Source organism: Capra hircus, chromosome 20 (assembly GCF_001704415.2).
Source record: "Capra hircus breed San Clemente chromosome 20, ASM170441v1, whole genome shotgun sequence".
NCBI lineage: Eukaryota > Metazoa > Chordata > Mammalia > Artiodactyla > Bovidae > Capra > Capra hircus.
This window is the reverse complement of record NC_030827.1, coordinates 17000916-17028902: the sequence shown is the minus strand read 5'-3', so window position 1 is coordinate 17028902 and position 27987 is coordinate 17000916. Positions and strand designations below refer to the sequence as shown.

The 27987-nt window shown below is 35.8% G+C and overlaps 2 protein-coding genes across 10 annotated transcripts in view; one reads left to right on the top strand and one right to left on the bottom strand.

The window, feature by feature from the left end:
• Positions 1-15905, top strand: part of KIF2A (kinesin family member 2A) — a 68345-nt gene extending 52440 nt beyond the window's left edge. For 3 of the 9 annotated variants that reach the window (XM_018065573.1, XM_018065577.1, XM_018065575.1), the window contains exons 15-21: positions 197-307; positions 1366-1433; positions 4360-4473; positions 5629-5779; positions 9033-9134; positions 11952-12087; positions 13375-14184. In XM_018065573.1, coding sequence (XP_017921062.1) covers positions 197-307; positions 1366-1433; positions 4360-4473; positions 5629-5779; positions 9033-9134; positions 11952-12087; positions 13375-13463 — 771 coding nt within the window. In that variant the 3' untranslated portion in view covers positions 13464-14184. The other 6 variants (XM_018065582.1, XM_018065581.1, XM_018065576.1 and 3 more) reach the window with 5 other exon arrangements.
• DIMT1 (DIM1 dimethyladenosine transferase 1 homolog) lies at positions 17314-27468 on the bottom strand. Its single transcript, NM_001285600.1, is given in 12 exon segments — positions 17314-17832; positions 19304-19410; positions 20552-20615; positions 21224-21288; positions 22121-22213; positions 22647-22770; positions 23524-23573; positions 23662-23755; positions 23839-23900; positions 25593-25679; positions 26924-26997; positions 27336-27468. Coding segments are annotated over 12 exon segments (942 nt in total). The 5' UTR covers positions 27415-27468; the 3' UTR covers positions 17314-17789.

The window sequence follows — 27987 nt, the reverse complement described above, 5'->3', positions numbered from 1 at the left end:
TTATTTCCCAAATTTCTTTTTCTTGAATAAGGATTTATGAGAACATTTTTACTGTGCCGTAAACCTCTTGATAGAATTTTCAGAGCTGATCAGATCTTAAATGTTAGGGTTATTGTAAAAGATCTTTTAAATACGTTCGTTAAGATTACTCTTTATAAGAAGCATAATCCGTGAAATTTGCTTTCTTAATTTTCAGGAGTGCATCAGAGCCTTAGGTAGAAATAAACCTCATACTCCTTTCCGAGCAAGTAAACTCACTCAGGTGTTAAGAGATTCATTCATAGGTGAAAACTCTCGTACCTGCATGGTAAGTTTGCTTGTTTTGTCTTAATCCTAAATGAATAATTATACAACATCTATGGGAAATTTATGAAATACATTAATGGCATTTAAAGTCTTCTATTGTGATACAGTGAAACTTAAAAATGTGGTCCCTGCTAGTCTGATAGGATTGTATTACAGTTATAATACATTCATGCATTCTACTAATTACAACATCTGAGTCCTCTTGAGATTGGTTTCCATTGCTTTCTGTTTTCCTTACATATTGATCACACTTCTCTTTCTCCATATGTCTAGAATTTGGGATTATATAATTTTCATTATGAGTGAATATTTTACAGACATTCTGGATTCTCTTATGTTCTTCTGAAGATTATTAGTTTGTTGTTGTTACTGTTATTTTAGCAGAAAGTTAACTTAGCTAAACTCCAAACTTGTCTACCCTGCTCTGGGCAGCAACTGACCTTGAAATCTCTGTTTAGCTCTTTTAGACTTAGCTATGTTTCTTATAGTTGGCCTTGTGTACTCCAGTTCGGGGGTCAGGCAGAGATTTGGGTAATATGTGTATTTGGGTAGAGTACTCATGTGTATGTACACACACACACACACACACACACACACACACACACATACACACGAGTTTGTGGTTACTTCTCTTCTGGGACAAACTTTACTTCCCAGCTGCTATGGTGCCCACCTCCAAACTGTGCTTTATTTATTTAGCTTCTTAACTAGTGAAACTCCAGGTTTTTATTGAAGTTTTAGTTGTCCAATGTGACAGCTGCACAATTTGCCCTTAGGCCCTCAAAAAAAAAATTTATCAAAAAGAGGGGCAGTCAGTACTCAGTGTTACTCCCTTCTTTGAGATGTTGACCTCCATTCTCTGCCTGATGTTTGATCGTTTTGTGGTGCTGTGAGAGCTGTTTAAATTTTAACTGGAGTTTATAATTACTATATGATTATGGGACTGAGTTATCTTGGAGTTTCTTTTCTTTGGATGACCGTATTAAGGTTAGACCTTAAAGAACCACGTGTCAGTATTACTGTCATCCGTAACATTATCTTTGCATTTTTCCCCCATAGATTGCTACAATCTCTCCAGGAATGGCATCTTGTGAAAATACACTCAATACATTAAGATATGCAAATAGGTATGAGATATGGTTATTTTGAAATTCGAAAGTAGAACAGTATATGATTTGATTTAATATCTTACAGAGTAAATCTTATTGTTCTTTCCATTTTCAAAAAAATTTTTGCATGATATTTGCTGAAATGATATTTAAAATCATTTTATCACATCCTAAAAATAAAAATAATTAGAAATGTATTGAGTAACTTGAGATGACAGTTATATTTTTAGTAGAATTGGTCTTACTCAAGAACATGATACATTTTTCCATTTAACCAAGTTATATTTCGTAGTATTAGTTCTCATTATGTTAAGACTCAAAAGTAAGTGAGTGTCAGGCAGTCTGTATTTCTTAAATTATTTTGCTATATGCTAAAAAATTATTTCTGATAATGTTAAATGTTATACATGGGGAATCTAGGGATTTAGTAGTGATAGCACTGTTCTTTGTGTTGTTCATATGGGTTACATTTTATTATTTATGAAAATACTGTTACAAACTTTAATAGACAATTGGATTATTACAAATGAGAGGACAAAAAGCATTATACACGGTTAAAACAATTTGTTCCCATTGCTCTTGTTTTAAATGACTATTTATATAGCTTTAAATTTCTGTTATCACATACTGTATTTGTGATTTTAACCTAAAGATAAAATTCCTCTTTGTATTCCATTTCTAGTGTGGCGAGTCTTTTAATTTTGCTAAACATGAGTATTTGTACTGGTTTTTTTTGTTTTAGTCACTATTGAGATTTTATTATTAATCTTTCGTTAAGATATTAAATATATATACATATAGGAAAGTACCCAAACATAATATAATGAATACTTCCTACTTTACATAATATAATATAATGAGTACTTACAAAGTATAAATTCTGGTCATCAGACCTGGAAATAGAACATTTCCAGACCCCTAGAAAATTCCCCATGTGTCCCTTTCTGATCACATATCCTGAATAACATGCCTAAATCCATAAATCTCAATCCATTAAACCATTATCCTGATTTTGGAATAAATGCTCAATTTTCTTTCTTTCTCTCTTTTTAAATAGTTTTACTACCTATGAATGTCTTTGAACAATATAGGTAGCTGTATTTGAACTTCACATAAATGAGAACATCCTTTGTTCTTTTGTATTTTGCTTTCGCTTCAAGAGATTTTAAAAAATCATCAGTAGAAACTGTTGGAAAGTATAAACTTACCTTTTGCCAAAAGATGAAAAATAATAATTTCTTTAAAAATATAATAGAATTTTATTTTTAAATTTAATCCCTTTTAAACTTTGAATTATAAAATCCTAGCTATGAACGTTTAATCATTCTTTGTAGTGAACATTTTTGGTATTGTAAGGTTTTTATCACTAATTTTAAAATGCTTCTTATTTCAGAATTGTTCATGGGAGAGATGAGGAACAGCTTAGTGTTATAGTCCAGCTGTAGAATTAAAACCCTCATGTCTTCAGACTTCTGTATTTGTCTATTCCTCTAGTTCATTTAGACCCAAGTAAAATATTTTAATTTATTATCATGTAATATGATTCATTTGCAACATTACTAACCATCTGGGACAAACAGTTCTGTCTTTTATTTCCATATCTCTAGGAATAAAGATTTTCAACCTCCTTTGATAGCTCATTTGAGGAATATAATTCCTGCATATAGTATAGTTCAGCTTGGGCAAGAGAGCTTTGAATAGAGGGAAAATGTGTAGTTAGGGGCTAAAAGGGTACCTAAATGAGGATACTCTGAGAGAATAAGATAAGTAATGGGGTTGGGAGGAAAAAAGTGATTAAGTCAGTATTAGAAATTTAGGTTTGTCAGCATGTATGTAAATAAGCTTTCCAAAGTGACTATAAAGGATAAAGGGCAAATGAATGTGATATTGAACCTTTCAGAGTAGACATTACCAAAAGGTCAAAGAAAGATCTAAGTGTAAGATATTACTAGTTTTATCTATGTGACTCTTTTGATGTGTATAAACAGTAATTTCATTTAGTTTAATTTGAGAAATAATGAGAAAAATAGAGAATATGGTTGGTATATATTGAAGTGTTTAAACATAAAATTTGTACTCAGCCAGGTTTGAACCTCAGTTATGCCACATTCTCACTGAATGAACTTGGGTAAGGTACTTTATTGCTGTGAACCAATTTCTTATCAGTAAAATGGTGGTAATATCACAACATTGTCGTAATGGTTAAATAATGTCTAAGAAATACTAATCATGCTATCTGCTGATAGAAAGTAATTAATAAATATTGCTTGCTATTATTAAGTGGGATTGGCCCAAAGAGGATATAGGAACTCAAAAAAGTTGGTGCAGAAAACCCATGATTTGGTTAATACACCTGTTAGAGACATTGTCCAAAACGATTAAAATTCCATTGCTAAAGGATTTTCTTTGCCATGATTCATCATCTGAATCACAAAACACAGAAAATTATTTGAGTGACTTTTTTCAGTTTGTTCCAAAGTTGCTTCATAACTAATACATTCTAGGTGCATAGGAAAGAAGTTAATTCATTATAAAGATTGTATGCCATTAGGACTTTAATTCTCTTCTGTCCTGTTTGAAGAGACTGCAAGACTGTTGAGGACTCATTAATGCTAATAAAATACTCATGGTTATTGACTACAGAAGGAAATTAGACACGAGTGGTCATGTAGCTTAATACAGGGTATTTCAATTTTAGTTGATGGTCTAGTTAAACTTCTAGAAAAGATCATGGGAAAAGGAAGAATTATGGAGTAGGGAATCAGTAGAACAGAGGGGTTCAAAAACCTCTTAACTTTAATTATTTTTAAGATAGTGTAAATGTATTGTCACAACAAAGTTGATCCTTTTCTAATCAAATTAGTATTAAATGAAAACTTGAAATGTGCATTCCTGTCTTTACAAGAGCATTTTCTTTTAATTTGTTGCTGTTTTGGTGCTGCAGAGTAAAGGAGTTTGGAATTAGTCCATCAGACATTCCCTTCTCACAGGGTAGTGGCAGTCGCCCTGATCTCTCTCCTTCTTATGAGTATGACGACTTTTCTCCTTCGATTACCAGGTCTACTTTATTCTATACATACGATGTTTATTTCCATAGTTTCTTTTGGATTGTGCTATATATAAATGTTCCATAGTATTTACTTTCATGGCATATACTTCTTTTGTCCTGAGCCATTTTATTTTTCATTTTGTTTGACAGGTGGTGGTTATACTGCATGATCTTAATTTTCACATACTTTATTCATTTATTTGCTTTAAATGTTGATTTAGAATTCAGGCTTCCTTTTCCCCCTCTCATATTTTTAAGGATGATGTCATCTTTCCATATTTATTATTGAAGGATAGACTGTCTTATTTAAAAGGAAAAGTTTACATTCTTTCTGCAAGGAAATAACAAGGATCCTCTTGACTTAAAAAATGGACACTCGGGGGCTTCCTTAGTGGCCCAGTGGTTAAGAATCCATGCTTCCAGAGCAGGGGTGCAGATTCAATCCCTGATTGGAACTAAGATCCCATATGCCACATGGTGTGACAAGTAAATAAAAATTAAATTAAGAAGTGTACCCTCTCCCAAATGTGTAAATTTGAGTATAACGGGGTAAACTTTATTTAATGATAAAACTTTACAGCTTCTGATCTTTATGGATTAGAAATATTTCATGTGTAGGTATTTTAATTTTAATTGAGCCTTGTAACTACCAAAAATCTGCAAAGTATATTAAATTCTTTGATTTTTGGAGGACTTCCCTGGTGGTCCAGTAGTTAAGACTGTGCTTCCACTCCAGAGTGGTTTCGATCCCTGGTCAGAGAGCTGAGACCCTACCTGCCACACAATGCAGCCCAAAAAAAAGAAAAAAACCTGATTTTTTTACAATGATGCATTTATTAATCTAAGTACTGTTGTTAACATTTTTAACTGTAACAAATGTCTCTTATTTATTTTGAAATTCTGAAAAGCATACTTTGATTCTCAATTTGTTATGCACAGTAATTATGTTTGAAGTAACTATATAAAGTTGTACCTAAGTAAATTCCTAAAGTTTAATATCTCAGCATACCTTTAATATTTCCACAGATTTCAGTTAGATTGATCTGGAAAGCTGACATCATCAATATTAATATGTTAATTGAATTGCTTTTATATTAAATAGGTTGATATTTCTTGTCCCTCACGAGTCTTTGTTAATTAAATATACCTCTTGTGTGTTTATAGGGTTAAAGAACTGACTGTGGATCCAACTGCTGCTGGTGACGTCCGTCCAATAATGCACCACCCCCCAAATCAGATTGATGACTTAGAGGCACAGTGGGGTGTGGGCAGTTCCCCTCAGAGGGATGATCTAAAACTTCTTTGTGAACAGAATGTAAGTGACATAATATAATGGTAATTATCTTAGTTGTTTCATACATACCAGAATAAGTGAAAACTGTCCTCTAAATCAGGAATCAAAAAACTAAAGCTTGTGGGCCTGCCATCTATTTTACAAATAAAGTTTGTTGAAGTATGGCCATGCTCATTAAGAACAGAGGCGACGTTGACCAGATAGCCCACAAGCCCAAAATATGTACTAAAGTTCGCTGACCCCTGATCTGACTATTCTTTTTTCCAGATTTTATACTGATTAAAATTGGGCGATTTATTTTTAGCTGTGCTGGGTCCTTCTTGCCGTACGGGCTTTACTTTAGTTTCAGTGAGCGGGAGCTACTCACTAGTTGAGTTGCACAGGCTTCTCACTGCAGTGTACAGGCTTTAGGGCACATGGGCTCAGAAGTTCTGGCTTCTGGGCTCTAGAGCACAGGCTTGATAGTTGTGGCTCACTGGCTTTGTTGCTCTGCGGCATGTGGAATCTTCTTGGGTCAGGGATTGAACCCATGTCTCCTGCATTGGCAGGCAGATTCATTACCACTGAGCCACCAGGGAAGTGCCTAAAATCGGGGAATTTTTAAAGTAATACAGGAAACAAGTTTGAGAATTGTACCTGTAATATATCCTATACATAAAGCTTAGAAACAAGATTAACTTTAGACACATGGATATATACTAAAAGGACTCATGAACTATATCAAAAATGAAAAAAATCTGACATTTGTTACACCTAGCTGCTTTCTGTATTTTTGAATGTTTGGGGACATTTCATTATTTAAAATTTTTATTTCCCTGTTGCTCAAAAATAATAATGTATAAGGACAAAGATGTATTAAAAAAATAACCAAAAAGCACAGATATTTTCACATAGTTACTCAACTTATTTTTAAAATGTATAATCTGTATAGTTTTGTTTCACTTTTCCCACTGAGAATCCGATAGTGGCATTTTCTTATAAAAGATAGCATTTAGTTATTAGTTGCTTATTACCTCATGACACATATTTGCTAAGCATTTTATTAACTGACATAATCCTCACATTTTCTAAAAGATTAAGTAATAAGTGCTGAAGCCAGGCAGGATTGAAGAGTCTGGGTCTTTGTTATTCCCGAGTGAATCTTATGTCAGCTAAATTTATTGCTTGCTGCAATAAGATATTCTTTAAAAACAGTATAAGTTTAATGTGTTAATACTTCCAGCAGGTATTTTAAAGTTCAAATATTCTAGAGTAACAAATGAACATACTAATTTTGTTACCATGTTCCAAAATACTTCCTATTACTAAAGCAGGACTTAATGCAGCAGTTCTCAACCAGGAATGACTTGGCTCCTCTCCAGGGAAAAATGTATGTCGACATCTTTGGTCATCCCAAGTGGGATGGTGTTGCTAAGATCTAGTGGGTTGAGGGCGGGGGTGATGCTCAATATCATACAATGCACAGGGACATTCTCCCTCCACAAACCCCCACAAAATGTCTGTGATGCTGAAGTTAAGAAACCTGGTTGAAATAAGAGTTCTCAACTTTGAACCATAGACGATAAATAACTAAAAATGAAATCCTGGTGTTAGTCTATCCTCTGTCCCCCAAAAGCTTTGAAAGAGACTGTAGTTGCTTTTGAAATCCTTAAAGCAAACCCTGCCTTGCTCCTACATATGGTGCCTTCAAAGATACAGAAAACCAGAATGAGATAGGTACTCCCTACAGCATATCTCTCCCATTTTATTCTTGTATCTGTTGGGTCTCTGTGGGACCTTAATTGGGAGAACTTGGCTAGGTCACTGGAACTCATCTAGACACTTTTTAAGCGTGACATTATGGGTTCTTGCAACCTTCTCCATGTATGAGAGAGGGTGAATTGCTTTCAACTTTGCCTTCCCCAAGGAACTATCTTGAGATAGTTCAAGTATTGATGCATGTGTTACATATTCTTACTGCTATATTAAATTTTAACAAGGTAGGTAAAATGGACTCGTGTCTAGGACATACTCTGGAGATAAAAGTAATACAGTAATAAACAGAGTAAGAGGATAATCAAGTGCATTAGAATTCCGTAAGTAGTTGTTTAGATAAAAAAAGTTCTCTGCATGGACTGCATGGAAGTGATAGGAATTTGCATAGTATCTTGAAGCAAAGGAAAGACAAGACGTTCTGGGCTTGGCAGGGAGGTGGGTGGGCAGATAAAATAAGTAAAGGTTTTTGATTGTGGGTTTACCAGAAAGACATAATGTGAGAGAATCATGCCTGCGTGTCCTGATTAAAAACAGATAGATGGCTCTTTTCGCAAAGAGAAAATTAAAAATTCTTTAGCTAATGTGATTATATAAACTTGTAGGGATGGTAGCATATTGATGAAAGAGTCAAAGGTCTACTTACAATATTTAATTTAACCAAGATACACCCATATATTTAGAATTGTGTATTTTGTTCGAAAAATGTTGCTTTCGCACTGACATTTTATAAAACAATTTTAAGTGAACTTCTCTATCACTCTGGCTGCGTTTTGAGGAAATAAATCATTAGATACTAGAGTTGGAAAGGAAGCTCAAAAAAGAAAACAAAGCTGGAGAAATTTGACTTGTTATAGGACCAAAATATATGATGTGTACATTTATAGGTTTTTGTGGATGAAGTAGAGTCATGAATTATCCATTAAAACTTCTGTAAAAAAACAATAAGTAAATTATGTAGTGTAATTCAGAGTTTAAATTTAGTAAGAGTTAAGACTTTCAGAATACGAGTTTGATAGTCACAGTCATGAAGGATGTAATATTTACATCTCTGTTATACTGAAATGTTATTTTAAATGAACATTGAATGAACTTAAAACTCAACATTTTGCTTCTTATACTGAAAAGAAATTTAAGACATATATATGAATTGTTAGTGAAAGTAAACAATGCTGAGGAAATATTTCAGTATATTTATAGCCTGTGATAAATGTACTTTTGAAAAGTTGCACACCTGAAAGAGACTGCTTTTTTAGAGTAATTCTGTAGTAAAGCTTGGGCTAAGTGAAAACTATCTCTTACTGATATGTTTAAGTTTGAATTGTCTTATTGAATGTTAAGTATTTTTGACCCATGAAAGGAAATTCTGGTTTTGCCTTTTGTTTTTTATTTTTAGTCTTTAACATTCAGACTTCCTCACTTTCTCAGTTGCATTTTCGTAAATGACATAGAAAAATCACTTTTTTATTATAACACTTAAAATATAAACTTATGTCATAGTTTTTGAACTTTTTATTTTAAGGAAGAAGAGGTTTCCCCACAGTTGTTTACTTTCCACGAAGCTGTCTCACAAATGGTAGAAATGGAAGAACAAGTTGTAGAAGATCACAGGGCAGTATTCCAGGTGAAGTATGGCAGAATCTTTAATCACATGGTTTCTAGAAAAATTAACTACTAATGACTTTTGAATGTCACACTAATCTAAAAAAGCCCTTGTTTATGTTTATGCATATGTCTATTTGTAGGGCATATGACAGTAAATTTTGAATAGAATGAATGATGACTACAAACAAACTTTCTTTGCAACTCTGGTAAAAAGATGTAGTTGATTTCTCCTATTCTCGCACTTTCTTTGCTTTTGTTAGTTGTCTATTTTTAGAGGAGTTGATCTTCTGCCCTCCTTTACCTCTTTCTTCATGGTAGGCAGTTGGAAAACTCTTCTAAAGGGTATCAGAGTAGTTGAGGAAGATTTAGTCTTTGCAGAAAAGGAAGGTTATTTCAGGAGAGTTACTGCACTGACTGAGCTATCAGTTGCAGATGAATGAGGGGGAATATATCCCTTCATATAGCCATAACTCCTTAGGTATTTATCGTATTGTGTGTCAGCCTATTTAAAAAACCTTTTACTGTATGATCCTCCCCTCTTTATTAAACAAGAAAATATTCTGGAGGATGATACCTATTTGAACATCTTTATGGAGACTGCATGGTCGGCTTGCTCCTGAACCCCACCCCCTTCCCACAGTACTATAAATCCTTTGTCCTATTAACCTGTATATCCTTCTCTGATATTGAAGAAATCTTTATCTGTAAACAAATATTAACATTCCTTAACTCTAGGCAATTCATGTACTTGGATGAAGGGCTCAAAAATATGAGAACTATTTATAATTGTAGAGTTGGATACACAATGATTAAAACTGTTAAAGTCAACCCCTTATTATGAGACTCTCTTAAGAGCCCTAGGTATTTAGATTAAATCAAAAAGGACACTTGTAATTTTAAGAAAATTGTTAGAATAATATGAACACCCATAAAACTCAAACATGGTCCCCTGGTGGCTCAGTGGTAAAGAGCCTGCCTGCCAATGAGGAGATGCAGGTTCGATCCCTGGGTTGGGAAGATACCTGGAAGGAAATGGTAATATGCTCCAGTATTCTTGCCTGAGAAATTCCATAGACAGAGGAGGCTGGCAGGCTACAGTTCATGGGGTTGCAGAAGAGTCAGACATGACTTAGTGACTAAACAACAAAACTCAGTTAAGTGAGGCTTTCAAATTCAAATTTATGTTTGATGTGTCAGAATTAAATTGGTACATTTGTAGACTAGTTGTGTGTGCAGCATAGTTAAATTGGTTTGGAATTCAGCAGTAGACTTGTGAATGCTTTATTAAAGTGAAGTATACTTATCTTACTCAAAACAGATTTCTTAGGAAGTGTGCCTGTCTTCTTACCTGATTTGTTTCAAGTAGTTTAATAAATTCAGCAACTAAAATTACATTTATATATAGTTGTCTATGCTCTTCTTATTATATATTCATATATAATGGACATATATATGTAGGGGATATATATGTATATGCCCTTAATATATATTATATATTCAAGTGATTTAATAATTCAGCAACTAAAACTACATTATATGTAGTTGTCTATGCCCTTCTTGAATGAAGTGTCATATGAAGCCCATCATTTCTCACTTTGCCATTTTATAATGAAGTCTAAAATTTGTTTATTGGAAGAACTGAGTATTCTGACTTTCAATCTGATAGTCTTACAATTCTATTCACTGTTCCTCCCTTCTGTGATGTGCCATTTTTCACACTGGGGTTTTGTTTCTGAAAATTAAATGTATAGCTGAAGGAAAAGAAAAATAACTGGGAGGTTGTGTGCGTGTGTTTTAATCAATGGATATTTAGTCTTCTAATAGATGGTGATACATAGTCTAGTTGTAATTAGTAATTAAATTACATTGGTGTTTGGAAAAGTGAAATTGTGTGTACCATAAAAAGTTAGAAAGTGTCCATATTTATATCCCCTAACTCTTTAATTTAAAATGATCTGACCTTGTTAATAATCTATGGTTCATGGCATTGTGAAAAAATGAAATTCATGAATTCCACATATCTAAACTGAGTTAACAGTGGTTTCGTTAAAGCGCTTATGAATAGTAGTAATTAGTTACTGTTTAGTGGTTCACTTGACTTCTAAAATGGGCTTTCTTGGGAATTCGTTGGTGGTCCAGTGGTTAGTTAGGCTCCGCACTTTCACTGCTGAGAGCCCAGGTTCAGTCCCCGGGCAGGGAACTCTTAAGATTGTACAAGCCACACAGTGCAGCCAAAAAAATGGGAGCTATCCACTGTTTCCTTACAGTGAATAGTTTTGAAGAGCTGCTGTGTTGAATTTATGATTACCTCTTTGCGCAACCTCTGTGAGGCCCAGATGGATGTTAATTTCAAATAATTTACAAGTTATAGTCTCCCATAGGCCTCATGAGATTGCTCAGAAGTTTTATTACACCTGTTTTAGGGATAGGTGAGGTTTTGAGATTTACTCTGCTCGTTGATGGATGTGCATGCGTGTGTGTGTCATTGGTGGGTGTGTATGTGTGATTCATTCCCACTCGTTTGTGTGTTTGCTTCATTTCCTTTCCCAAACCCCACTTGTTGGGATGTGGGTGTGTGTGTGTCTGTGTTTGATTCATTCCCTTCCCCAAACCCCGCTCAAAGTAAAAATAGGACATTTTTTTTTCTATCATGTTTGTATTTGAATGTAAAGAAATATTTCTTGATTTTATTCTGTAAATAAAGATGTTTTATGGTTATAAATATTTCAGAGAATACTGTTCCGAGTATGTTTGATTATATTTAAAATAAATCTATAAATTGGTTTCTGTCTTATAAAGAGGCTTACTGGATTTTTTTTGGGGGGGGTCATTTTAGGAATCTATCAGATGGTTAGAAGATGAAAAGGCTCTCCTAGAGATGACTGAAGAAGTAGACTATGATGTGGATTCATACGCCACGCAACTTGAAGCTATTCTTGAGCAAAAAATAGACATTTTAACTGAACTGCGGGGTAATTCTGTTTTCATTTTATCGTTTGAAATTTGCCTAATATTTGTATGTAATTAGTGGGAGGATTTCATATTGTAAAAAGACATCTGAAGTGAAAATTATGGGCACGTTTAGCATCTTTCTAGAGTTATAAAGACCAACCCACCGTTCCGTTTGTTTTTGTTCCTGAAAATGAAACATGAAATATTTTAAGTGCTCTCTAGTCATCTCTTTTGTTTTTGTCTTTGGAGAAGATAAAGACATCTTATGATTAAAGAGGGAAAATATATTTTAACAAGTTTTTAAGTTTTATATACCCATGCAGAGCTTTGGTAGGCCAATTCTTTTCAGTATTATTTTCCTTGGTTTAGATCTATTCCAGGTCATCTTTCTATCACCTCCTACCTGCATCTCCTTTCTGTGCGTATTTTTGTCATGATTTTCCTTTGAACTCTCATTTTAAAAAATGAAGGGGAAGGTTCCAACAGCTACTCTTTCTGCTTTGCTTATGAAGGGAAGCATGTGGCTTACTCACATGCCATGTCTCCTTTCTGGGCCTTTTAGTTAGCTTATCTGTGCGGCTTCAGATAAGCATGCATTATGTGTGCTGATTTCTCGGGCTTTGGCAAATCAGCTGTCTTCATTTATATGCAAGTAGGCTTCTTTGGGTGTACATGCAGTGCAACATGAAACTTGACTGAAGTTGCTAGATTTTCTAGCACCAAGCAAGCTGCGTAAGTTTTTAAACTAGGTTCTTTGTGAAGTTAGTTATTTGCAATTATATCCTATAGAGTCAGCAGTGACCATTTTGCCAATTTAGAATTGTTTGTGCAGATGTAGGGTTTCTAAAATTTGCTGTTTTTCATGTTCTTCATATTCAAGCCTTGATTTAACGTGTTTTGATCATTTTTCTAATCTGCCATAATGCATAAGCAGCTTTCTGTGTGCATTTTATTCAGGAGACAGATCACAATGTATCCTAATTTTTTTTTTTTTCACTGCAAGATGTAGATTTCAACTTAGTTCCCTTCCTTTTCTCAGGATTCATGTAAATATTAAGTATATCCAAACTTTGAAGAAATTACTACCTAAATATTGTATAATTCAGTCCTTAGAAAAAAAATTTACCAAATATAATTTTGATATTAATATAAATTTGAGAGCTATTATGTTAGCAGGCATCAGAGCCAGAAGTCCTTATATTCCTTTCTAAATTTCAGAAAAAATCAACTTTTTCAACATCATTGTACTTAGGAAGAGAGGAAAGAAATCGAGATTCCAACACTGTGTCTTTCTCTTTTTTTGAAAGCCATAATCTGCACTAAGTTGGGAAACTGTTGGAAGGCGCCATCTCCTGTGCACTGTGCAGGGCTCACAGCTATCCCTGGTCTCCACTGACGAGGTGACAGTAGCGCCACCCCAGGATGACAGTCAAAACTGTCTGTAGACGTTACCAGTGCCCCTGGGAGGGGAGCAGAAATCACCCCTAATCAAGAACCACTGTTGTAGAAAGATGTCTCATCTTCACACAGCTGACAGTTACTTGCCTCTTCTGATTTTTACTTCCCTATTTCTTGCTCTTACGTGACTCTTAATCAGTACATGATCGAACAGACAGTAAGACAGAACTGTAAGACCAAGAAATGTATAGTCTGTAATCCCCCTTCATGGTACCTTTTGTAATCCCCGATAAGGAAAAAGTAACATGTCTTAAAAATTCAAGTGAACTTAAAATTTCATAGCTTAAAAAGGTAAAACAGGAATTGAAAGTAGACATTTTCTAATATTCTGAGAAGAAATAACTATTTTACATACATACATAGCCTCTTTACACTGTAAAAAGGAACAAAGAAATTAAAATTGAACACTGTAAAATATGGCAAATAGAACAGAAATCTGTTGTGAAGGTAACAACAACAAAAAAAGACCCCCACAAGCATTTCTCAGAATCTATGAATCTGTTGCTATACCTGAGCACTATGTTTACTTCTGAGTTTCTGGACCACAAAGAACAAAAGGAAAAACCCTGAGTTGATATTGTAAGAGATAACTTGATAGGATGCATAAAATTGTATACTGCATCGCATATAATGCAAAACTTACTTTCTTCTTTTCTTTTTCCAAGATAAAGTGAAATCTTTTCGTGCAGCTCTGCAAGAAGAAGAACAGGCCAGCAAGCAAATCAACCCGAAGAGACCCCGTGCCCTTTAAACCAGCATTTGCTGCTGAAGGATCCCCAGAACCCTCGCTACTGTAACATAACAATGGTTCAGCTGTAAGGGCCGTTTGAAAGTTTGAAATCTTAAGTGTCTGTGGAAAATGTCTTGTCCCTTCACCTGAATGACATTTCAATTTTGTGAAACACTCTTTTGTCTACAAGATGCTTCTAGTCAGGAGGCACAACCAAGATTTGGGAATAGTGAAGCATTTTGTTTCATTTACCCAGATAGTGAGTTACTTTTGGAGATCCTTGCCAATTTTATTTTCTATATGATGAAGTAAGATTGTGGACTTGATCCAGAGGTGAATAGTAAGGGGAAGCCACAGCATTTCCTTTTAACTCAGTTCAGTTTTCTTAGCAAGACTGAGCAGTTTTAAATCCTTTGCATGCATGCATACCTCATCAGTGATTGTACATACCTTGCCCACTCCTAGAAACAGCTGTGCTCACCTCTTCCTGCTTTGTGCCTTGACTAAGGCTATTACCCTAAATTTCTGAAGCACAGCCAAGATAATTACATTCCTTATTTGTCATTGTAAATTACCTTTATTGTGTGTACATTTTTACTGTAATTGAGACATTTTTTTGTGTGTGACTAGTTAATTTTGCAGGATGTGCCATATCATTGAATGGAACTAAAGTCTGTGACAGTGGACATAGCTGCTGGACCATTCCATCTTACGTGTAAAAAAGTCTGGAATTATGATTTTAAAACCATATAACATGTGGTTATAATTTTCTTAGCATTTTCTTTGTAAAGAACTAAAATATAAACTAGTTGGTGTATAATAAAAAGTAATGAAATTCTGGAAAGAGTTTTATCTTAGGATAATACATATATACGCAGTGTGTGTTCCAGTGTGGTATTAACAAGACTAATAGTGCAATTTGATCTTTACCAATACCATTACTTAAGTTGAAGTGTCCATTAGCACCCCAAAATGTACCTTTTAAATGGTACAGTTAAAGGAAATTGGCTTCTGATGCATGAATATGTACATGTACATTGAAAGTAGTCCATAATAGAACTGTTAGGTTTAAGTCAAGTGTAGACAGTACATAACTTATGTTGAAAAAGAATTTAAGCTAAAAAAGAGTTGACTTCGCCGTAAAAGGGCAGATCTAACGCAAGCTCCACCCATTACCTAATGTTTGATGTTTCACCACTATTTGGCGAGAACGACCAAATTCTCACCAATCAGTTCATCTAGGGCATGCTACTTTTTAAATGGTGGCACTTATTTTTACAGATTGCTATTCCAAGGAAGAAAACTGGCCACTTTTCATGTAAATATTTTGTTAGAAGATTTATCTGTCTCTCTAGGAGTTTTCCCTCAGTTCCCAGGATAGTGTCTAGGAGTACATTAACAAAAAGTCTCCCAGGGATATCTTGTTTTGATTTACTCTAGGGAACTACCAGCTCATTCCTGTGGGCTAAAGGGAAGCTATGAATAGAGAGTCATATGAGCCAGACTCCCTACTTCACTGTCCATAGAATTCAAAGGGTAGTTATGGAAAATCCTAACACCATGGTGAAAAGCTCCTCTGTAAACTTGAAATCTAGTACAAATGTAGATTTTCACAGTGTGCTTATTATTAATAAATTAAATCTGTGTAATGAGTTTTAGAGACAATTTACTTCAATACAATCACCTTTGTTTTGGAAGGAACTCAGGTTTTCTTGCAGCTGTGAGATATGTTCTACTTGTGTTTATTTCAAGAAGAGGAAGAGTGGAGAACTGTTAGTACTGACCTTACAGAGAATGTTTAAAAAGGTAGTTTCTGAGCCTAATCAACCTTCAAAGGGCATAGAGAGATACGTGAATTTACTCATTTTAAGCACAACAGACTAGTCTTAATTTATTATTTAAATTAAAAGGGTACTGTATCTGTGGAAGGTCTCCTAAAACTGAAATACACTGCCTTATACTATAAAGGCTTCATTCTGAATAGCATTAAAGGTATATTAAACATTAGTACCAGAAAGGATCTTGGTAGTATAACCCATTCTTTCCGTTTTACAGATAGGGAAATCTGAAGGTTATAAAAGGGACTAAAACTCAGCAGGCAATTCATAGGAGGACAGGGAAATAAGAGGGAAAGCTGAATTAAATCTTTAAAGACAGAGATGGTACAAGTAAGCTAAGTAGTTTTGTGCGATTTAAAAAAACCTACTCTTAAGCTTATGTAGTATTTATGTACAAAAGTGGCTTTATGCAGTTGTTATTTAAAGACTAACTTACATTTTTTGGATCTGGATTAAACGTTTACTTTCTCAGACTTGAAAACTGATATTCCTATTAATAATTAAAATTAACTAAAAATATACATTATTTTAGTTATATAGGAATGTTTTAATATATAACTTTGAGGCCAGATTTCTAAAAAATCTGTTTAGGCAAACGACCTAGCTTTCCTTCTAGGTTCACTCGCTGTATGGACCCCTGTTAAAGTAATTTGGAGATTCCTTCTATTAGGTATAAAGAAAACCAAATGTCACTGAAAATATTTTTATTAATTAATTTCCTTATATAAATAAAATAGTCAACTACTATAATTCTTTGTTAAAGGGCATTTACGAGTATAATATTGATAATGATTTAAACATTGTAGCTAATTAAGACTTATTTATGACATCTATTGAAATTTTTAATTACCCAGAAATTATGAATCCTGGGAACCTGTGGTTGTGGCAGAATGGCTGGTTGGGTTGGTTTGTTTTGAAATTGAAGAGCAGAGATTTTAACTTTAAAGTCAGTTTTGATTTGTAGAACTCTGAAATTTTAAGTCTATGACTTTTTTGTATGAAAAAAATCATACAGTCTTATAATTCATTTTATTCTAGTTGAGATGCTTATTTACAAGGAATGCCTAGAAGTAATATATGCCTGCCACCATGCGGTGGCAGTAGCAGATTCAGGCTTACCTAAAACCCTGATGCAGCCTGTTAACACTACAGGATTGCTAGAGGGATAGGCAGTGAAAGAAACTGTACGGGAAAACAAAGAATTCGAGAAGCAAAATAACATTTTAAGACAACTGCTTTACTGTACACGAGTAACAAAAACGAATGGTATGGGGAATATGTGACTAAATTTCAACTTTTTTATGACTTCAAGGACAAAGGCCTAAAGAGCTGAAAGCCTAAAAAAGGTTCTCACAATAATATATAACACAGAAAATAAAAGGGTACCATCTTTATACACTGTTAGAAATAACTTGAAGTGTAAAGTTGTGCGTAACTGCGGCTCTTGAAGATTATTATCACCCTGCTTTGTATTATATATTAAACCAAAACAAACAAAAAAGAGCAAAAAACAAAGAAACCTTGGACACTTAGAACTGACTGACTTTCTTAAAAATTCAGAGAACTAAATGGTAACAGTAGTAGTACATCAAAAGCAGTCAAGCACATAGTGTCCAAGCATAGTTCATTTTCTCAAACTATTAATATATAATTCCACTTTTTCTCCTTGAGCTTGAAAAACTTCTCTTCCAGATACCTAAGAAAAATGGATACCTTCTGCATTGAATCCATGTAGCAATCTGAAAAAAAGAAACCAAATGGGATGGTATTGAAATGCTAGTTTGTAGTAAGTAACAACACATACATAGTCCCTGTACCATGAGTTCTAAAACACAAATACTCCTAAGATGTCAGTAAAGAAACTTTATTCTTCAATTAAGTTTATGAGATGTATATTGGTTAAAGCCACCTCATTTTGGTGTCTCTCCTGTCGTAGCCTATATGTCTTAAAGCATGATGAATTTAACTAAAATAATCTTAGACCTACACTAACCCTGGCCTAAGAGCACATTGGTACTTGTTCCATTTCAACCTGGTAATGAATGCAAAGCTGTCTGGAATTAGAGACAGGAGAGAGATGAATGGCTAATCTCATGTGTCCTTTCTTCGTCTCGGAGCTCAGTTATTCAGACTCAAATGGTTCTCTCTGGATACCTATGTACTTATCAGATCACTGTTTTAGTAAGCTGCATGTTTAGTAACCTTGCAGAAAATTAATAAGAATGAAGGAAAATAAGATGAAATATTTCTATTTAGACCTGCCTGAGATTATTTTCAGAATGGCCCGTAAGAACCAACAAGATGGGTTAAGATATCTAAAGATGGGTACTTAGGGATAATGTTCAACTCCTGGCATTAACATCTCATGAAGACAGTAGTACTGCTAGCCTGCCAGTAAAATATAAGTGTCATTTGTCTCAGTTACATACAACTGTGTTTCTAGCATAAAAAGTAAACCAGTGACTTTTATCAATCCACCCTCTTTTTTTCAGCCTCTAGATCTTGGAAGCTTTAAAAATGAATTGGTTAAAGAGACAAATTTATGGTTTTTTAGTTAGGAAATCAAAGTGTTAGTGATTAAAAAACAATGAATGCAGGTCAATTATTACCTGAGTATTTGACACCTTACTCTGCTTCCGTAAGATTTACTTGCTTAATCGAAGGAAAACAAATTTTGCTCTATATTGCCCAGTTAATTATGACACCATTCTTTCTTTCTTACTTCAGGTGTATAGAACTTGCCTCAGTCCATGAAATAAGTTACTGAACCAGTTAGAAATGATAACCAGATATGATTGTAACTAATAGTATTTCATACTTAAAAGCTATTCTCAGTAAAGAAGATCCAACTATACGTATTGTGATTCTTCTACCTGAAAGGCTACTTTGAAGAGAGAAACTATTAAGACTATGAATGGGAGTTGGGGGAGGGGGCTGGAAGGGAGAAGCACACACACCATAACTCACACTGTCACAGAGGTTATCTCCAGGCTTGGACTGTTTTCACTTACTGTTCTTACAGAAAATGTTCATTCTGCTGCAGCTAACTAGCCTCCATCTTCTACACCAAATACTATTCCATGCCATGGAAGTGCTATGCAATAACTCCCAGGTAGCACCTTATAACCGCTTAAAAGCCTTTAAATCTCTAAATATGAAGGTGTCACAGTGAAGAAATGTAAACATGTAGTAAAAGGAAAATGTAGTTACCTGATGAAATCATCTATGTCCATGGAACGGGCCCGCTTGTCACTAAAACCTGTGCTGGTTAGGATTTGCTGTATTTTATCTGCTATGCTGAAATCTTCTGGTATTATCTATCAATACAAGATTCAGAATAAATGAACAACATATCTTTAATGAAGTCACCTTGACTCTTTTTTTTTTTTTTTTTTCAGTTCAGTAAGTCATAAACAGTCACCTTATCTCTTCATGATAGTTTTGGAAAGCCTATCTGTCGCTAAGACTTGCATCTCTTAATTCATTAAGTGGTTGATGTTCAGCACATACCAAATATTCATGTATACTGCCCTTTTTCTTCTTAGAAATTCTGAAATAGTTGTTTGAGGATTTGCAGAGTACTTCATAACATAATTAAAGCTGTAAACTAAGTTTTACAGCAATTGTTAATATCTTTTAAAAATAACATTTTCTTGGCACAAATTTCATTAAATTAGCTAGCTAGTTTTTCTCAAAGATAGCCTCTCTAACCCTTGAGAATGCTTCACACTTCACATCTTCCATCCAAAAACTTTTCCTGTGTAGGTAGTTGTTCAGAGATTGTATTCATAAAATGGAGGTAGCTACGCTACTGGTACATTAAACCACGTAAGAACTGAGTGAAAAAAAGGAAATTTGCTTTTATCTGCCACTCTGTTTAGATTGGAAAACTAAAAAATTATCAAACATCACAGTCATATATAGATGTCTCTGTTTACACAACTAAAGAAAATGTTGCACAGATAATGGTAGGAGACATGAGGTTCACAACCAGAACTTGCCATTTATCCCTTACTTTATTCTAATTATTTCGATTTCTGGGTATGAAAAAAAAGTCACTGAGAAAAAGGTAACTTTAAATTTTTAATTTCTATGTGAGCAACAAGCAAGAAGGGATGGCCCCAATTCAAAAGCTAGCAAATACGTTTAAGCTGAGTAAGTTATACATGGTTAAAATTTGGGAGAAAATTATGACTCAACTGAATCTTTTTATAGCCAAAAGAAAAAAAAACTCGGTAAAAAAGGACAGGGTATTCAAGGCTGCTCAGATACATTCTACAAAGTATACAGCAGCACTGACCTATTAAAGAGTTGACGTTCTCCTGTTAGATACTATCTTTTAAGGGTCCTATGAAATGTTCAGAATTAAAGAGTTTTGTAATGATATATGAAACAGTAGGAAATGGACATTTTAAAACACAACAATTTATTGAAACAACAAAAACATTTTGTGCTTACAATATTATGGATCGAACAGTGAATTCTGTAGTTTTTTTCCAATAGCTGTTGCACTGCACTTGACCTATAAAATGGGTCATAAAGAAATTATGCCACTATTATTCCAGACAGATTATAAATTTCTTTTACTATAAGATTAAGCCTATGTTCCACATGGTAAAATTAAAGAACTAAAAAAGGTTGAATATTTAAACTTCTGAAATAATCACAACTACTACTATTTAAACCTAATACATATCTTAAGGAAGTTTTAGATTACAAAAAACATAATCTCAAAAATTAGTTTTTTCATTGTGGCTTTCACCATTTTTTTTAACCTTGGGCCCCAAATTGCTATTATATTTTTCCAAGTTAAAATGCCATGAATCTTTCAAAAGTGTGGAAGGGGTCCATCTGTCACCTCATTTTTTCCAAAGAAAAGCAGATGTGGAGTATAGTTTTTGGGTTTTTCCCATTTCTCAAAAAAACAAACCTGATCTAATTCCCAAGTCCAGGAACTTTTCTTCATTAAATTCTCCTGCCTCCCAAAGTACAAAATTAAAAGTGTGTCTGGACATGGATAATGTGTATGCTTTAGGGTAATACTGTTCAGGGAAATGACCAAATTTTAGCGCTCAGCACAGTATCTGAAGCACTGATCCCTCATATATCATAAATTAGTAAAATACTTACTTAAATGCAGCAGACAATGTCTTGTTTTTCCTAACAAAGGTGATCCTTACTAGGCCATCCCATTCCTGAAACAGTAGATGGTATTTTCTTAGAAAATATTAAGCCCCACTGATACCTAGTAGGTACAACTTTGTCTTACTATATAAAACTAAAAGCCTTCTGAAGTGATAAAAATGTTCTATATCTTGATGTGTCTGGTTCATATATACAAAAGTAAGATCTATACTTGATTTTCACACTTTTGTGCACCTCATTGATTATTTTACCCTCAATTTTAAAAATAGAAAACATATTTGTGCCACATCGGAACAAAGAACATTGCATTTATTTAAATCTAAGTATCGTTTTCAAAAGAACATGACTTAAAACGGAAGTGATTTAGAATACAGCCTGTGTAATACACCTAGCTAAACCTCGCAGGAATAGCTGACAGCCACACCACCGCCACCAGCTACTGACCATATAAGCATGTTTTTATCCAATGTGATTGCAGTGAGGTTTTACATCAAGTCATATGGCTTTCTTCTCTTTTTAAATGGCAAAAATTAGAATTCTGATTAAACAGTGTTACCCATACTATTACTTTAACACAACTATTTTCATTTTATCTTGTTTCCCATGTCTTATTCAAATAGATACATGTTTTCTGTAGATGTAAATCTTCAGCAAACTGCAATGGTATTCTAATCTTTTTATCTTTGCAAACATTTTCCATGCTCTTTTGAGTCTTCAACAACTATGTTGTGTCAAATAATTCCATCTACTCCATCACAGGATGTACTATAATTAATATTCTATTTAGACATTTAGGTTGACTCATTTTTCTGCTGTTACAGACACACATCTTCCACCTTGGACTTTTTTTCCTTTTACTGAATGACCCTATTTTAACCTCACCTGAAAATTGATAGGTGGTGGTGGATTCTTAGGTTCTATCCTTACGACGCTGGATTCCACCTTGGGTGGTGGTCTGAAGTTATTCTTTCCAACCTGTTAATCAGAAAATGTTTAAAGTAGTCCTCTCAAAAACAACTTTAAATAATAATCAGGACTTCCCTGGTGGCGCAGTGGATAAGTGCCAGTGCAGGGACACCGGTTCAATCCCTGGTCTGGAAAGATTCCATGTGCCAAGGAGCAACTAAACCTGCAAGCCACAACTACTGAGCTGGCATGCTGCAACTACTGAAGCCCACATGCCTAGAGCTTACGCTCTGCAACAAGCCACTGCAATGAGAAGCCTGTGCACCACAATAAAGAGCAGCCCCTGCTCGCCACAACTAGAGAAAGCCCGCACAAAGCAACAACTGCAGCCAAAAATAAAATTTTTCTAAAAAAGAGTAATCATACACGCTCTCCTCACAGAAGGCACAGCTAGATGTTCAATGATGAGTTAAGCCCCATCATTTCAACAACAGTCACTTACTTTCATTAGATGGTCCACACGTGCCAACAGCTGTGTGTTAATTGACAGTCTGCAGTATAACTTATCTCCAGGTTTTGCAACCAGTCGGAGAGCAAATTCTCTTTGAAACATTAGCACAGCACATCTGAAAAGACAGCAGAAAGGAATAAACAGAAAGGTCATTTTCAACTATAAATGTATTTTAACTTCAATGACTTTTCTTAGATGGGAAACTAAATCAATACCTGTGGTTAATAATAGCTGGCCAGAAGGGACAACAGTTTCAGCCTGAGCCTTATTCCCATAGAATGACGGGCTACCTTTGTTTTTCATTGTATAATGGCTGTAGCTCTAACCCCTTGTGAACGTAAGCCCTCAATGATCAGATGAGAGAGTATTTCAGGTCAACAAAAGTTTCACGAAACTATAATCACCTGGTTGACATGAAATAAATGCCCTCTGATATATTCCATTCCATGTCATTTTTTTAAAAAGTGACAGTCATGGCTCATTAAATTTATTTTATACCTACTAAGGAGTTTTTGACCTGCAATTTGAAAATCACTGCTACAGAGTGTACTAGAAACCAGTTAGCAAGGACACTTAAGAATCTAGACATAAGAAATTTGACCTGGGCTAACAACAAAAGCGTAAGAAAATATGGAAAGGCCATCTGGTCTCAGAAGCACGACTCAGCCCACACCTCTCCCAAATAACTCTAGCAACTGCTACAGAATGTGAGACAGAGCGAGCAGCACACAAATTGATACTTTCTACAAAACAAATTCTCCAGTAGTTTTTCAACTGAATTAACCTTAATCTTTGGCTATCCGTGTTCATGGCCTAAACTGTAATTTTTCTAAGACTTGGCAGTAACTTTAGTCTTCTTGTCACAAACCTGAAAAAAGGTCGGTGCAGCAACAGCTTGAAGACAAAAGGAGATGAGATCTGGAAAAGAATTAACAGGTTATTTCTGGGAAAGACCCACCAGAGAACCATTTAGTAAATATAATGTTCCTACATTTTGAAAACATACCTGATAAGGCAAATTTGCCACACAAGCATCAAAGAATGGCAGATCTGTTTTTAACACATCACCCACCATTACTTGAAGTTTGCTGGCCAGAGGCCTGATAATTTAAAAAAAAAGCAATTAAAAAGAACATTGTTTCATGAGATTGAAATGTACTTTAATTCTATTATGTATACTCACGTGCCCTGAACTCTTTTGTGAAGTTCAGCTACTAGCCTTGGGTCAAGTTCACAAGCAATTACCTAAATTAAAAAAAAAAATTTTTTTTTTTGTAGGTTAAGTATGGAGAAATCTTTTTCTGTTAACTCAATAGGAACTTACATTATTTAAATGAATTAAAATTCTTTTCCCAATTCCACCATCATTATTCTTCAATTGTACTCTACCAGTATATTTTAAAGAACTTACCTGAGGAGAATTTAATGAGATGATTTTACAAAATGCGGCAAGGGGGTTAAAAGGAACAACAAAAAACATCACCAGAAAAGTAGGCAGCCAGACTACATGACTGTTCTACCCAAATACTTCACAGGATTACTGTGCTCATATGGCTCCACGCTTTGTAATTCAACTGATGATGAGAAAAATACAAAATATGTCTTTGCAGTAAATGTTCTTTGGAAGCATACAAAGCAACTGCTCTGAAATGAGTAGGTCACTTCTCTCACCTACTGAGATCCAAAGCATATAGCAGAGATAATTTCTCAAGTAAATGAAAAGGGATACCACATAGGCTGAAATTTTATTTCAGTATAAGCTGAGGTTTTGCGGACTTCCAGGAAGACCCTGTCTACAGAGCACATATATGTGAGCTTTAGTCTGCTTAGCTCCCAGATCCATTCTCCAGCTTTGCTGTACCTGTAGGGTAATATAGTCCAGCTCCCTCGCCCTTTGACTTCTTGTTGGGCTAGGCTAATGGAAGGCATTACTGGTTCCAAGGGGTGGGGTTGAGTACTTCCTAATGCCTGCGCCTGCCTTGCACAAGTTCTGGCAGTGGCCGTGTTTGGCTACGAGTGGTCCCTGTCCCTGCTCTTTCTGGGTTCCAGCAACACATTTCCCTCCTCTTGTCCCTTGAGGTTGCTCGATGGTAACTGTTTCCTGCTGTTGATAGTCCCTAGGTTTTTCACTAAATGTTTACTGGTTCCCTTAACATTCTCACATCTTGTTAATGGTCTCTTCACTGAACTCTCTTCAGATAAGTTCTTTGTTGCCTACATCTACCAGAAGACACAGCAATGATCCGACTTAACTGGAACTGGATCCGCCAAGAGACAAAGAAGGTACCAGCAACAGCCAGGTGACACTCCAGTCTCAGAGGCCTGTGCTAGATCTCCTCCAAAGTTCTAAGTCCAATAACTCCAATCCCCTTGCTTTGTTCCCCTGAGCCGAGAGGTGGTAGCTGCTTTTTGTAATTCTACACTTGGGTTAACCTCAGTGTTTTATTCTCTTGGTCCTCTAACAACCATGTAACCAATTCCCTGTACTGAAGTATCCAATGTCATTTGTTTTCCTGATTGATATGTTTTTTTCTTTTAATCCATTAAAAAAAATTGAGACATAATTGACATAAAACATTAGTTTCAGGTATACAACACAGTGATTTGATATATATATAACATTCATGACCACATAATTACAATTTTTTTCTTGTGATGAGACTTTTTACTCTCTTTGCCAACCTTCAAATGTACTACAGTGTTGTTAACTATAGTCATGATGATGTCCATTACATCCCCAGGACATATTTATTTTATCCTGGAAATTGGTACCTTTTGACTCACTTCACCCAATTTGCTCATATTTTATAAGTTTCTAGCAAAGGAGCAAGAGTTATTGTTAAAATAACAGCAATTTATTAAAACAGATTTATACTTGTAAACCACCTAAACTTACTCACATGATACCTGATACCAAACACTAAATCCTCTCTTTACCTTTTTTGCCTTTTCCAGCAACTTTACAGTCATATTGCCAGTTCCAGGTCCAACCTCCAGCACCACATCAGTTGGTCGTAAGGCAGCCTACAAGCAAGCACAACTACTTTAGCTTTACAGGCACGTCTGAACACATAATTTAATTTACAGCAAAATAGCTTTACTCAAAAGTGCACAGTTAGGAGATCTTATTCTGACTTCATTTTTGGGAGATTGCTTCATGATCTATGTTTAAAAAGATTATCTCATTAACATTAGGCACAAGTGGAAATTGAACAGTTCTCCTAACTTAGGGCAACAGTTAGGAGTCAGAGAAGTAGGAACAGCAGTTCTAAGAGTGGCATTCTCCTTCCTATCTTTGAAATGATTCCAACAGCACCTTGTTACCAACACTATTGTCACTAGGTTCAAAAAGGAAGGACCAAAATGATGAACCATAGCATGTTGTACTGGTATTTCTCAATTCCACATCCATGTATGGTTTCAGGGGTGCAGAAGAATCCAGAAATTGTACACAAAAATTAATGTCAGTCCAGTGGTTAGGACTCCATGCTTCCTCTGCAGGGGGCCGGGGTTAGATACCTAGTGTGGGAACTAAGATCCCACAACCCTCAACATGCGGCAGAAAAAAAAAGTATATGTATGCACATAGCTGGAGTATTCTGAAGCCGTAACTTTCATCACATGCACAAAGGAATTCATGAGCCAAAAAGGTTAAAAAGCTAGGCCAACTCTCATTTTGCATACAACACTAAGTTGACATCTCTCACCCAGGTAATGTCCTTTCTACAGCCCCAGGATACTTCCTTTGCAACCATGAAAGTAATCTTCACCACCTATTGTTTCACATCCTAGCTCCCAATCATACAAAACAATAAGAAAACATCAATAACCCATGCAGGAAGAATACTCTGAAGAGTTTACATGTGGCATTGGCTTATAACATACAGGTTTCTCTGGGGAACAAACTTCCAAAGGTGTCTGGATGTAATTTTAGGGTTTGCAGTAAACAAAAACTAACAGTGATAGATGCTGCCTAGAAAAAGTGATTGGTAATAGGAGAAAAATCTGGAATTGAACAGGTAGAAGTGTCAAGCTAAGAAGTAAATAATCTACAGAAAGATAAAAGAATTTGGAGTCAGAACCCGAGACTCACAGAATAAAGCAAATCATATCGAAGAGAACTTGCGAATGCTACACAATTCTTCAATTCATTCCACAAGTATTTATACAGCATCTATTTTGTGTCAGGAATCCTTTCTGTGCTTAGATATTCCTAAAATTAAAATCAATAACCCAGTAACTCTCTCCCTCTCCTCTTTCGCACCCACCTTATCGATAATGCTGTTAACAATGAGAGGATTTTTCAAAATATGCTGCCCAATCCCCGTGTTGAACATGAGTCCTGCAATAAAACATGAAATAGCCTTAATTTCCCAACTAAAAACATTAGACCGTCCCAGAGAAGGAAACAGGATAGCTAGGGGACGGTATCTGCTCCAGCTAGGGGTGCCAAACGTCACGCTAAGGAGCTGGATGACAGACTGTTTAAGGCCACCCCTTCCGTGAAGGAAAGTCAGAGGCGGCGCGCGGGGCCTGCGCTCGTCGCTCGGGCAAACCCGGGACTCGCGCGCTCCCGGCGCCCGGTCTCACTGTCCCCGCCAGAACTCCGCCCGTGCCCCGGCTCGGTCCCACCGGAAGTCCCAACCCAAGGGACCCCAGCTCTCTCGCGGCTGTCCCCACCTCCGGCGCTCTTCAGCTGCCCGCGTTGTTGTTGCCGCTCGCGGCGGCGGCCGCTAGCCGCTGATTTGATCTTCGGCATCTCTGCAGGCAGAGAGCTCACAGGCCGAGGAAGTCAAGAAGGACCCGAACCCGCAACCTCTAGTCTCCGCACCACGTGGGAATCACCAGCCCGCACCACCAGCACCCTATCGGGCCACGTGGGGGCGGGGCGAAAACACGCCCCTTGGTTTGCTCCGGGGTCCGCCCCCAGAAAGAGGGCGGGCCTTTGGAGCCCGATGGCCGCCTGGAATAAGCTCGGCCTCCCGGGAAGCCTAACCTCGGAAGCCTACAGATCCCAGAAGACACCGCGCTGCCGATTCTGGCAGTTTGGATTGGCTAGTTTAGAATCGGGGGCGGGGCCTTGCCCCAACACGCGACAAGCTAGTTAAATAGGTTTGGGTGTGGGACCTCAAGGAAGTGGAGGAAGCTTAAGTTACGTAATGCAGTTAGGCTTGTGGATGCTTTATCAGGCTAGGTTGTTGAATCGCTCAAATCCAAAGAAAATTTATGTCATGTATTTCTCTCGTGTATCCCAACCGATTGTGGGTGAGGATCCCAGGAGCTTGGGAAGAGGAGCTTGCTCCTCTAGCGGGAGTGAATTCTCCGCTGCTTG